Source organism: Cyanistes caeruleus, chromosome 2 (genome assembly GCF_971803275.1).
Source record: "Cyanistes caeruleus chromosome 2, bCyaCae1.hap1.1, whole genome shotgun sequence".
Taxonomy (NCBI): domain Eukaryota; kingdom Metazoa; phylum Chordata; class Aves; order Passeriformes; family Paridae; genus Cyanistes; species Cyanistes caeruleus.
Window position 1 is genome coordinate 60,282,421 of NC_141702.1, and position 14,058 is coordinate 60,296,478.

Genomic DNA, 14,058 nt, shown 5'->3' on the forward strand with positions numbered 1-14,058 from the left:
TTGTTTGCCTATTGTGAAGCTGTCCTGCACCTTTCTACTCCTTTGTACTGGGGTGAAGGCTGCTGAATGGAGGCCTTGTGCCATTTGTTGATTTTAAACCTCACTGTTAATCCACAGGAACCTGCTGGTGTGCGCAGCAGGAGAGCTGTGTGACAAGTGGAAATCTGGGCGGGAGGGAGTGCGGGGGGTCACAGGGGATAATAATCATTCAGCCATCAGCCTTTGTCACCCTTAAGCCTAATTGTTACCCTCTGCTGGTAACCACATTGAAGTGCTGGCCTTTTAAGTGTTTCTTGATTTTACTTGGCACAGGCTTAGGGATAGGGTCATTTATTGCTGGGTTTATATCGTATCAAGTTTGCTGGGGTTTGTTTAATTAGCCCCATTGAATTTTCCACATCCCTTAAAATAATCTGTGAGAGTCCGAATGGGTGGAAGGGGCTGAATGGAAATGGTACAGTTGTTAACAAATTTCTCTCTGTCAGAAGCTGGGCTAAAACTGGAGACAGAAAGCTTTCCTGCTCTGCCAGCCAGCTGCCTTCTGGAGGCTGTGCATGAGCCGCAGCTGTGGCTGTGGGCACTGGGCTGCCTGAGCAGCCCTGCACAGGCAGCGGCAAGGTGATGGTGGGGTGGGGCAGAGGGCAGCTTGCCCTATCCTTCTGTGCCTTGCAGCTCCTGCCTGCTTCAGGTATGCTACCAAATCGAAGGCCTGAGGATGGCTGAAGGAAACTGAACTGGTAGCAGACTAGGGAATGGGAGAGGAGAGTTAAATAATTTAAAAACAAAGAAAAAAGTGAGATATCTTTTCTAGCAGGAACTGGTTCTTCAACTTTCCCTGCCAGTTGTACATGCTGAAGTTAGTATTGAGCTTTCTGTTGTTTTCCCTAAAGAAGCTGGTGTAGAAGCTGCTATAAAAGCTAAAATGAAGCCTGAATTTAAGGCTTTGCAATGGGCAAGTATCTCTGCGTGGGAAATGAGCTTGTGCTGGGGGGTGGGGGATGGGGTGCAGGACAGGAGGTTGTTTCATTGCTCCCCCACCCGTGCATGGTGGGTGTTGTGTTGGGCCATTAACTAGGACTGCTTGGGTTTGTGTAGGGAGAAAAATCCCCAGGTTACTGGTACAGGCTTTGAAGCTACTCTTGATCAAATACACGTGCCCTCTAACCCTTCAGACAGAATGTGGCTGCAGCAGATGCAGCGACTGTGCTGTGTGCTATGACCTCATGGCCAGGGTTTGAAATTTGCGCCAGTAGTACTGATGGTAAATCCAGGGTTGTTACAGGAGTCTGATTACACAGCGTGATTGCAATCCTATTTTCAAGTCCAGTCTTCCACCTGGCTCAGTACTTTATCAAAACACTAGAGAATACGTCTTAGAGTAGGATGAATGTTTGCGCTTACTACTTACTCTTTTACAGTAAAATGGGGCTGTTTATTTTAGAGCTTTGGTTTTGTGTGTTTTCCCATGTTCCAGTGGTATGATTCCCTGCTGGTTGTTGGCATGCATCTCAGCTCCCTGGTTTACTTTACAAACAGCACATGTCATAGTGGGCTTGATACTTGTATCAGAAAGGTTTAACTAGTAAAAACTTCAGATCAAAAAACCATCAGCACTCAGCTGTTGTTTTTTTCACCCTTCTGTGATGCATATTTAATTATAATTACTGAGTCAGGTTAATAATTCTTTTACAACTCTTGTTGCAGGACATGTCTCAGGAAGGCTATGGAACCAGATCTCAACCCCCTATGGCCCCAGGAAAGCCTAACCATGAAGACTTGAATCTAATCCAGCAAGAAAGACCATCAAGCTTACCAGTAAGAAAATCATGTTTGCTTCAGTATTTTAAAATTGAAAGCACTTTACATACTGCTTCATTGCATCTGGGATGAGCAGATGAGAAGTAGTGAAAGAAGAAATACTAAATAAGGTTGATGAAAAATTGTTTTTGAAAATATGGGAACATATAGCTTGTATATGAGTGGACTTGGCTTAAGGTTGTTCTATTTCAGAACGGCGCTATTTACACACATGCATGTTCTGTGCTTCTGCACATGTACATTTGCATAGAAGAAATTGATTTTTTAAACTTAAGAAATTCCGTACTTGCAGGAACCAATCTGGTTAGGAAGAAGCTTTTTTCTGTGTCCTTTTTCAAACGTTTTCAGTAGATTCTGGTTTAGAATACTGTTACCAAGAGTTGTCTGTTCTCAACCCTGATCATCAGTAATGAGTTTGACATGTTAATTCTGCTACTATCTATTCTACACAACTGTAGAAGCATGAATGACAGCAGTACTTAGGCTAGGTTGATTTTTGGTTAGGAGGTTATTTTGGACTACTATTTATCAGCTTTTCTGAGCTCTACGCATTGTGCTGTGGGGGAAACAGCACAAATGAATATATGTTGTGCAGGCACTGCAGCTACTTGCATTTTTGAAGGTCTTATAATGGACAAAGTACTTAGCCTTGTTTCTGTGTGCTCCTTGTGGTTTGGGGATTTTCTTGTTTGTTAGTATAAACCAGCATGAATTTAAACCAGCTAGAGTATATTCAGCTTAAATGATGAAAACTTTATAAACTATATGACCTCTGGCTTGGAATAATGTATTAGAAACATGTAAGATATTTCCCACAGTTCACTAGGTATGTGTTCATTTTCAGCTGGCAGAGGGATCTCTCTGAAAAGTTTACTATATCAAGATACCACATGTATTTGTGAAATTTGGTAGTATGTTGTATATATTACCTCTGGCACATGGCACAATTGTAAATCCATAAAAACGGGGCAATAAACATCTTCATCGCATTTTAAAGTTACATCTTTGGCACCTAGGAGAGGTGTGCTACAAATACGTGCCACAAATTCTTTACATGATGTTTGAGACATGCAAGTCTCTGGAAAAGCTATGGAAACTGGTATGAGAGAAGATACTCATTTGCTTTGAACCTAGTATTAATTTGACAGTTTTTCATGAACCCTTTTTTAAACAGACTAATTTGTCTGAACAGTTCTCAAAAATGGAAGCTGGCAGTTACCTTTAAAGTAGTAGCTCCTGTGGACATTGAACTGTTTCAGCAACAACTACCTAATTTAAAAAGCAGGGATACTAAAAAGGACTGGGAAAATCTCCCAGTTTTGCATGAACATTGTTTATTAGGGTAGAGAGAAGTGAAGTTATTTATCAACTAGTGTTCTGCTAATTTTGCCTGTGTTTTTTCTTAAACAATTGTCCTACTTTTAATCCATGCTCTGTCCTATCTACAGCATCAAGATATTTAAGCAGAGTATTGGGTATTATCTGTGTCCCTGAGTATTTGGTATATTTAGTAGCTCATAATTATTCTAGGTATGAGTAAGCTGGTTGTATTAACAGTGAATGTTAACCATTTTGGCCACTGAGCTTAAACTCTAAGTTGGTCCCAAATGCTGTTACTGAGACACCTAATTACTGAAAAGCTTTGATGCATAACCTGAGAGCACTTCATATACTCAAAAAACACTGCTGTTTTCATGTGGAGGGGAATTGGAGGATACTATAATTCTGTATTTTGGTGTTGCTGTGGATTTTTTGTTTGTTTTGTTTTTCAAATTTAAAAACAACTTCAATTCTTTGTATGTAGCAACAAGGGTTTTTTGATGATCCATACATTAAAAGCTTTAATACAAGTCTATTTGGGGTAATGGTTTGAACATGGTGGTTTTTCCCTGAAGCAGGAGAGCTCTGTATTCTGTTTTGGACTGCTTATGAAAACCCTTGATCACTATTCCTTGTTCAGTATTCCTAGGTAGCTTCATTTTGGTATACTCAATATGGCTTCTTAAGCTTGTTTTTAGGGTAATGTGGTTCTTCAGGGTAGTAGTCAGTAAGTTGTCTTTGTACAGTGAAGCTTGAAATTATAGCAGTGGTGTTAGGCTTTTAATAAAATTTAGTTATGTCTTGTTTCATGGTGTTCTGGTATTTATACAATTTGCCCGTTATCTTTTTATTTCTTAAGGGCATTGTGTAAAATCACAGCAGCTATATAGCAGGCTTATACAAGTGTCGAAAAACAACAAAAGAGATGTAATACTAAATGGTGAATGGTTTTCTCTGATGTGGCTTTAAAAAAAGAATTTCCCTTTGATGGATTTGAAGAGGAGCTGGCCACTTTCTGCAGCACTGAATGCTGGCTTGTGTCACCTTTTGGGGGAGTTTTTTCAGCAGGTTTGTGTCACAGTAAGCACAGCTAAACAGCTCAATAGTTGTTCCGTTTCCTTCACACATTGTATATAAAAGTCCTGGAATGAATGTTCCCATAAAGTTCAAAGCAGACAAATTTGTAATGTGGGTTGGTAACAAATGGCTACAAACAAAATATGGCTTTATTAGCTACTTCTAATGGCCTGTCAGATTCTATACAATGCTTGCTTTCCTTTTCCTAACTGCTCTGATATCTGGAGGGTTTGACCTGTGGGTCTCTGACCATGTGGAGTCACTGAGAGCCCAAATGAAAAGCTGAACAGAATACTGCTCCAAGCACTTTTGTAGGGGTCACAATTAGAAGGAAATCTCAAGCCTTTGAGAAAACATGGGAGTTAGGTACTCCGTGAAGGAAAGGAAGTCATAAACAGAAACTGTTCCCTGTTAGAGTGGAGGGAGGAATAAAGGGGGAGAGGCCTGAATGGAATTGTCTAAAGAACAGCTACTACAGGACATATTTATCAAGATTTAAGGGATGATGGCAACATACACATTTTTTCTATTCTGAGAAAGCTGGAGCAAACTTACAGGAAAAAGCTTCCAAAGGATGTATCTGCAGATTTGTTGTTGCAGGGAAAGAAGCTTGTGTCAGCAGTAGGCTGTGTGTGTGTATGAAGACTAATCCTTTTTTTTGTCTTTAATAAGTGCATTTATAAATGTTCACATTGGATTGTGTTGATAGAATGAGGAGCAGAAAACATGAATTAATTTAATTTATTTTAATTGGCATGAGTATTAAAGTCATTTCAGATAGGTGCTACTGGTTTTGCTGTTATTTTGTTTTAATAATGCCCTATTTTCCCCAGTGCCAGGTGTGCTTGTTTGAGCTATGAGGCCGAATGGCCCAAGGTTGCCAAGCTTTTGAAAGAAAGGTTTCTGCTAAGGCTTTTTTGTTGTAGCCTACAGGTAAAAGCTCTGTGGCATCTTGAGCTGTTGTAAGCCAGGGCAGCTGCAGTGCTGCTGTGTGCCCCACAACATCTTGCCTGTGCCATCCTGTCTCCTCCACTGTTGCTCCTGGGACTAACCAGTGGATTTGACTTGGGGAACTGAACCAGATGAAAAGTAATCTACTTCTTGGTTAGTTTGACTGAATCACTGAGTAGCTGCATGGGTACCAGTGGCACCTTGGAAGAGGAGATGGGAATCAGTAGCTGTGATGGGAAAGGGGACAGACGGTGGGGACCACGGCAGCTTTCATTTTAGCCATATCCTAAATTACTGTATGATCTTGCTGTCCTCCTGTCAGCTGAGACACGGTGGCACAGCAGATTCCAGTGTTCACAGTCAGGCCCTATAGCAGTCACAGAGCCACAGACAGACAGAAGACAGTGCACTTCTTTTTGTAAGGCGAGTTTTCTGCCAGTTCCCATCCCTAAGCTGTTTAATGCAAGCCCCTGAGTGCAAGTGCAGAGGCATGAGCATGCATGTATGCAGGCTGTGGACAAGGTGGGATTGTGGTGGTCCTCACCTGCATCCATGTAAACAATAGGGAAATTGTGGCTTTAGTGTCATAACTTTGATTTATCTTGTGCTTTCTGGAGGTCATGCAGTGTTGAAAGGGGAAGATTGTACCTGGAACTGAGGTACACTACTCTGCTAGATCGTTCAGAATTCAGAGTTTATGGATTCATTCTGTGACATCAGTTATTCACTGTGTCTTTTCATTGATGCAGAGCAATTCTATGCAAAACAAAACAGTAGCCCAGAGTGGAGGTTGAATGCCACTTGAATCTTCTGTAGTGCTGTGACCTGACAAAGTTGGTTGTGATTCTACACATCTACAGTTGTATGAGCTCAAAATAATACATACTGTTGCTTGGACAGATAAACTTTTTTAAGATGTCAGTTGTCTTGTTTCATTATGCTTGGTACCATGGAAAACAGCACATCAGCAATCCCTTCCTAATTGTATTAAGTAGTTCACAGTTCTGTTCTACCTCATTTTAATGAGTCTCTGAAAGATGTTTAGAGTGCTGGACAGTTTTTCCTCCGGTTGACACGCCTTTTTTGTTGTAGAAGGCAGGTAGTAAATTAGATTTCAGAGGACCTGTGTTGGGAATTAGTAGTGAACTAAATCCAAAACTAGATACACTTGGCTCATGGAACAGCATAACTTCAGATGGATCTCAGTAGGTGTAGGCTATGAGGAAAATACACGGGAGGGTTTGGGAATCCAGATTCTCTGTCCCGCCTCTAGAATATGAAGTAGTAGAAAAGTAGTTGAGAAAGTCATCTCAAGAAACAGTACACCCTGAACAAATATCTTTATTAGGTGAACTCTTAATAGACCAGGAAAACACTTCCTAGCATTACTTAAGCAACTATGATTGAGAGCAGGAGGTAACTCTTCTTTTCCCAGAGATTAAACAACTGGGATGAGGGACTCTGGTGACATTTATACACAGCTTAGTCCAGTAAGCTCTAATCATGATCAGGGCTGTGGGCACTACCATCATGTAAATATTAATTACCACTACAGCCATTCTTGTAAGGACAAAGCAGTATTAAAGAGAATGTAGTGCAGTAACCCTCTTTTTTTGTAGTCTTTGTTGAATTCTTTGCAGGTAAGCAAATACAAAGTTTGAGCTAAATTTAAGTACTATTTTAAAAATACAAAGTATTGGTTGTGATTTGAGAAAGAAGAGGAAAAAAAATCCTATAAATTGATTATTTTTAATTCTTGCAAGTCAAATGCTGTTGCCAGCTGATAGATGTGTGTAGTACATGATAGCAAATCTGTCCTAAAGTTGTTCATGTCTCTGCGTGAAAATATCTGTTTGGGAGTATGGTAAACCATGAACAAGAAAGAAATGACGAGCATGTAATACTTGTGAATTAAATTCTCCACTGTTTTTACATCAAGTAGGATAAAACTGGTGTGTCTCTTTTCCACTTTTCCTTTCTCTTTTCTGCAACATTGTAAAATAACTGAATGATTTTGTTTTCCTTTGTTTGGGTCAAGAAATTTTAGCTGAAAATTGTTACTCTGTGAAAGAAGATTATTGACTCAACAAGCCTTCAATTTTCAGTGAATAACACTCCCACCCTCTAGCTTCAGGAACATGTGGTGCATGCATTCTATTTTAAAGTACAGACTGTAATTTAAAACTGAGGCAGTTTGATGCCCCACTGAACTTTGTTTAAGCCTGGAATAAAAGGAAAAAAGCTTCAAGTTGCAAAGAAGTGACTAAGCTATCTCAAAGGTTTTTCTTAGCCATTACGTGCAGAGTTGGAAGAAGCTGCTATTTTTTCCAAGTTATTTTAATTCTGGATCAAGTGCAGTTGCTAGGTTGTTTTTTTTCTTCCCTTAACATTCTTTGTAATAAACCTGTAGCTAGAACCAGTTTCACCCAACACATATGTATAGAGATATCAACTATATGTATTTCTGTGTGTTTCTGAGATGCAAACTAAGTTCTGTAGCTGCTGCATCCACATTCTGCACGTGGCCTCACATTTGTGTTAGTCAGAATAATGGGTCAAAACCAGTGTGAGCCACTGCAGCACCACTGACATTGGTGATGCTGTCAGGGGAGGGAACTTTGTGTGCCCATGTTCTTGCCCACATTCTACATTTGCCTTCTGTTAAACCAGGACTTCACATAGGATGGTCAAAGGGATTCATTGTCCTAGAGTCAACTTGTACATGAAGTCCCATTCTGGGGAAAAAAATGCAATGAAAGTAGTGCAGAGCAGCCCTGGGTATGCATTGTCCATGTAGAGTTAAGCTGAAACATTGAAACAAAAATTACAGATGCTTGAATTAGGTATTCTTAATATCTGTAGTGGGAAGAGAAGGACCTGTTGTTATTAATTTGTGTTTTGTGCTTTACAGAATTACTTGGTTTTGCCTGACAGATTGATCATATTTATTTAAAAGAGGAGTTTTGAGTTGTTATTGAAGTATAAAAAGTAATTTCACTAAGTATTGTAAAAAAGATACTTGACTATTCATCACCTTCTCCAGATTCAAAATACTTTACATTTACAATGTGTACAACATCCCTGTAATAACAAAATGGCTAATTTATGATCCAAGAAAATTTACAAATACAAAAAGAAATACTTAGTCTGACCTCTTCATGAAATTTATGTGGGAAACCTGCTAAGGGATTATAGATCCCAGTAGTGGTTAAGGTTGCAAAAATTTGTAGTTAAATAGGCCAATGTTGTTCTAAGTGGAATAGTAAAGTATTAGTAGCTTTTTTTCCTGCAATTCTTTTTGAAGCCATGAGAAGTTGCATCATATACCTCCAAATACTAGAATAGTATTGGATGATTCAGAAATTAAAGAAACAGATTTAATTTGGGCGGTTGAAGCATTTTAATTTTTATTTCCTTACCACCCCCTGCCTCATGTTGATCCCTTCCACAGAGGCTGCTGCCCTCCTAGCTAGGGTGACTGAACTGCACTTGTGGTAGCCCCTGAACCACCAAATCTTGCCGCTTGAAATGAAGGGTAAACTGAAAGCTCCCAAAGTATTACTTCAGTATGCAAGGCCATAAACTATAGTAGCATGGATGCCTCTGCATGCATGTCTCAGATGTACTTGCTGCAGGGGCAGTAACTGCACTGGCTGTCCTTTTAATCTGCCTAAATTTCCAAGTCTGTGCCTTTATGTTCTGCTAAAAGTGGTAGGGATTTTTTTTATTTGGGGATCAATTTTTACTGTTTGAACATTTTATGTAATGTGTGTACATACATGTATAGTGTATAAAAATACACATATCTTATCTGCTTGGTTGTTTGTAAATTTTGAGTTGATAGCATACTATAAATTCCAAAGCTTAATGTATTCCCTGGTGCATGTCTTTGTTCATGCCTGTGTGAACATTGGGATTACAACGCAGAAAGTAAGACAAAGGAGTATTACTCACTTGAATACTATTTCAGGAAGTACCTGAGACACTGTAAATGTTTTTTCTTTATTTTTACCACAAGTCTTCCTGTAAGATCAGGCTTTTTTTTCAAGTAACTCCTTTGCTTGTCCAACCGTTGTGAAGTATGACCTCAGCTTCATAACCTTGGCTAAACACAGCAACTCACTCTGACCAGCAACATCAGAAGCCTAGCTGTAGATGCCTTTTCTTTTTCTTCCTCCTTCCATTCCTGTTTGTTTGGAACATGTTGGTTTCTGGTGCTATTGTTGCAGCTTTCATGGTTTTTTTTTTAAGAAAAGGTGCCAGTCTTTGATGTGAAGCTGACTCCGGAGTGGTCCTGGTCAGCCGCTGTTTCTGTGTGAGCAGATGTTTGTGCAGTCACGGTCAATAGTGGTAAGATTAGGCCAGGTTTCACAGTGCTTTGTCTGATTGTTTATAGTGTGTCCATAATTGCTGGGGATTCTAGGTGCCATCACAGTGCAAATGGGAAGTGTTTGTAACATACTGTTTGTTTCATAATAGTGTGCTTGAATAATGATAAATTCAGTCCTGTACTGTGAGGCCATTCACATCTTTCAGTAGTGTGCTTTTGTTGTTGGTTGCTTGTTGGGGTTTTTTGAGGTTTGAAACAGGTTTTTAAACATTCCTTAAATGTGTTTTCTTTAAACCTAATGTCTTGTACTACTTAAACCTCTAAAACCTTCCTTTCTTTGCTGGAGCCATACATCTCAGATTCACTATGAATCTTTTCTTAAAGACGGTGATGATGTGGTGACTTTTTACAGCGTCTGTGCTATATTGTGCTGTATTTGAGAAGTGCTTTTGAAGTGTGTTTCATGCAGATAAGTTTCGTTATCAATTTACCTTTAAAAATACATATAGGCAGACACACACACAGGCAGAGGGGGCGTCTGCATTTGTGTTTGGAAGGCATTTACATTTTAACCTGCTGCATCAGTTTTCTTTAAGACCATGCAGATTATTCTGTGCCATTTCCCACTCAATTCCAAACACAAGACTTTGTAAAGATGATCCTGTTTGAATTGGCAATTTTGGAGACGAAGCATTACAGAGTGTTGAAATTAAGATAGAAAAGCTGATAATGCCAGGAAAGGGCTACTTTCAGTTCCCAGTCTTTAGACTTTTGATCTCTTTCCTTCCATTCATACAATTGCAGATGACCCTTTTAATCATCTTAACCTTATTGTGAGATTTACTGTGTTAAATAAGACTTAAGACCTGAATTTTGAATTACATTTGAATAATTGCATTAGGATAGGGAAATACGCCATCCTGGATAATTTGTTTTACATTATAGTTAAATTGCATGAATTTGTATCAATGTGGTGTTGGGTTTGGTGGTTTTGTTCTGTTTTTTCTCTTCAAGGTGCAGATTCACATAATAGTTTATCTTCCACCTTCCAACTGAAATTATCATTTTGGGAAACAATATAAAAATAAGCATACATAAGCATTTGTATTTATGTTTGCATGTAGTAATACATTATGCATCAGTAAGTTTTAGTAAGGTTTGCTGAATATACAGTAGTGGATTTAGTGTAGAGGACAAACCTTGTTTCATGTCATAGAATAAGGCGTAGATTTACAGTATCATAGCTGATGAAATTTCCCAATGCATTTTTCACAAAAGGTAAAGAAAGAGATCTAAAATGTTACTAGTTTTGTTTCTTAAACTGCAAATTATTCAATAGTCAGTTCTAGCTTTTGAAAAGTGTGGAAATAAAGGAAGTGGAAGTGATCTGAGATTTTAAAACTCAATTGTTACAATCAAAATAAGATTAAATAGGTAGATAAAGTGGTGTATGGATTAAATACAGACATTGACCCTAGTGAACTAATTCATTATGGTGTGGGATAAAACTTAATGCAAACTGTTATCTTTTAGGTTTAGACTTGAAACTGAAAGCTTTAGCAGTTTTTCTATGATACTCCATGGGAGAGTAGAGATGGAAGAAAATCTCCAGATTATTTCTTTCCTTTATTTTAACTTACAGTTCAAGTCAAGATTTTAATAATAGCATGGCCTAATGAAAGCTTCATAGAAACCTATTTTTTTCCATCTTGTTTGTTGCATCATTATTATCATGCCTACATGAAAGTGGGGAAAAAAGTAAAAATTCAGTGCGATTTTCAGCACAGCTCTTCAGAATTTATTGAAACAAGGCTGTAAAATCTTAAAATATCTGGATTTTATTGCTGTTGTTCGGGGGTGGGGGGCTGACTTTGTTTTTTACTAAGTAAAATCTCATAGCTTCTTTTGGATTCCCTCATAATCCATTTTCTCCCAGTCTTCTTTACTTTCTTTTTTTCTGCTTGTACCTTTAAAGAAGATTTACAAAGACTACATATACACATCAATGTTTTTAAATGACTGCTGATTCTTCTTACATGGCTTTTTAGACATTTTGCCCCACTGGAAATCACAGTAACAGCATTTTTTTTTTTTTCCTATTCTGAGGTATGATGAAATACAGGGATTTTTTTGGCTCTGGAAGCTTTGGGCTGCTTCTGGTCAGAGGGTTACTCCAGCACTGAGACCACAGCTCAGTGTGAGAGGGCCCATTTGCCTATCTACAGAGTTGTCTTTCTCCTCTGCAAAGAACCAGAGGTTACATATCAAATCCTGCAAAATGATGAGAAATGCACCCATGAATGTACTTGCATATACTTACACTTCAGCTCTGTAATTTTTGCTGGTTAGAACCAGTGATTTCTAGTGCTTGCTTTTTAATGCTATATTCACAGTAATATAGGTCAGACTGAAGTGTATCCTGTAAATTCTTTACCTTATTTTTGCTAGAAAAACAGACCTTCCCTTCTGTGTGAATTTTGACCTCCATTTCCATGGAGATGTGATCAGAGGGCACTAGTCAGCTAGCCAGGCCAACTAAGGACTATCTTCACTTAGAGCAGGCAGTGAAACTCCAGAGTTTAGAAGGACGTAGTCTGACACATTTTTTCTTCACCACCCACATCCATTAAAGATGAAACTTGGAAACAAAATATGTGATCAGCTATGGTGCAAAGGTTTTTTTAAAGAAATGTTTATTAAAAAGAAGATAGAAACAAACAAAAAACCAAACCCAACCTCCTCCTTTATTCTTTCTTTTTAAAATTACTACTTTTCCCCACAATCTTAAACATTCTGTATACATGTCTAGGTATATTTGAATTTTTTGCATACTCTCTATTTCTGTGTGCTTATTTTGAAAAGCATGGGCAGCTCAGGTTCGTCAAAAGCTGGATTTTGGATTTTGTATTCCACAGAACTCAGAGATTCATGATTAAACAAGTGCGGAGATCAGGCGGCTTATGTTTCTCCAAGTTCAGTCTGGGGTTATTGGTCCAGGCTCACGTGCAAGATCCAGCTCCAGCTTGTGAGCAATGGGTACCTCCATGCTTTACAGCGACAAAACCCAACTCCAAGTGCTGGCCCTGCTGTGCCTTGGACTGGGAGAATGTGGATCAGGGACAGGGCGTGGTGGCATGTGCTGCTGCTCTCCAAGTCAGCTCAAGGGCTGGCATGTCATCCTAGACTGGAGTGTGTGCATGGGTGCTGTGCTATGTTTGCTGGCCAGCCAGGGTGCTCTGTGCTGCTGTTTTGGGGGTTTTGTGTTAGAAGTGTGTCTGGACACTTCAGGGCTCTCTCAGGTGGGAAGGTCCCTCTCTGGTAAGGGTGCAAAACCTCACAGTTCTTTTTGTGAGAAGAAAGCAAAGTGTCCCTATTTCTGCAGAACAGTTAAATTTCCTTCAGACTAGGCAGTAACCAAGTTATGCTTGTAATACCATTTTGATTATTACACATCTCTCTGTATGTGTTAACATTAAAAAATATACTTCCAAGTTTTGCGTGAAGGATCCGGCTTTTTTTCCATCTCTTCGGTCTCTTCTCCAAGGGGTTTACAAGGTAACCCAGCTTTAGTAAACTGAGAGAGTGAGTACATTACTTTTACCTTGGCTTCTGCACATGGCTGTGATGCAGTGGGGAACATGGCAACTGAGAAAATCTGCATTCCCTCCTGGAGACTCGGTACAGCAGATTTTAAAACGTGCATCCGAGCTTGGATCCGTGGCTTTCCAGGCAGCACACTGAACTATTGCTAGGCTACAAGGCCAAGCTTTACAGATTGATTTCCAAGTGGACGTTTTTGTCACGTTTGGTAAGAGCACATTGATGAGACAGCAGCGTGTAAGCTGAGTTAATGTCTGTTATTTCTGCACTACCATTACTTTTTATTGCCATTATCCACACAGTGGCAAAACTTAAGTGAGCTTTTCCCTTCCCGCTGAGGGTTTTCTCCCTAGAACCGATGATCTCACAAGTATCCCCACTCTTTTCACTTAGGATGAAAGAGCGAAAAAGACTTTTGTTGTTGCGGTGGTTGGAATGACGCGGTAAATCCGCAAGCGTGTCGGTGTAGCAAGCTCGGCTCGTGTGTCCTTCGGCCGGGCAGGGCCGGGCGGCGTTCAGGCCGGCTCGGCACGGAGCAGGGCGTTTGTGTAATGGCTGGTGAGGTGGCAGGGAGCTCTCCCCGCTCCCTCTGGCTGCTGCGCGTCTGAAATTACAGCTTTGTCTTTGAAGCCGGGCGCTCTGTTAGCGTCGCCATGGCGACGGGCGGGTAATGGCCTCCGCCGAGCCCAGCCTGGTGTGCAGCGCCGAGCGCGGCCCTGCGAAGGCCCCGCTCGCCGGAGCGCTCACTGAGCTGTCCCCTCTTCGAAAATGTTTAAAAACTGCGCTTTTACATGGCCGTACCAGATTAATAGTCATGGTTTATTTCGTTTTAACTGCGGGGATAAAAGCATTATTCCATTAAATGGGTAGCTTCCCCCCCCCCCCCACCTTTGGTTTATGCATTATTAACACAAGCTTTCCTGTTTTGCTTGTAACATTTTATAGGCCCTTTCAAACATGTA

General features: G+C 39.9%; 1 protein-coding gene across 9 annotated transcripts in view; it reads left to right on the forward strand.

The window, feature by feature from the left end:
• ARID1B (AT-rich interaction domain 1B) overlaps positions 1-14,058 on the forward strand; it is a 324,442-nt gene that overhangs the window by 96,785 nt on the left and 213,599 nt on the right. For 8 of the 9 annotated variants that reach the window (XM_086868234.1, XM_086868229.1, XM_086868256.1 and 5 more), the window contains exon 4: positions 1,705-1,815. In XM_086868234.1, the coding sequence (XP_086724360.1) occupies positions 1,705-1,815 (111 nt within the window). Of the gene's footprint in view, positions 1-1,280; positions 1,379-1,704; positions 1,816-14,058 lie in introns of those variants that run through there. The other variant, XM_086868269.1, reaches the window with a different exon arrangement.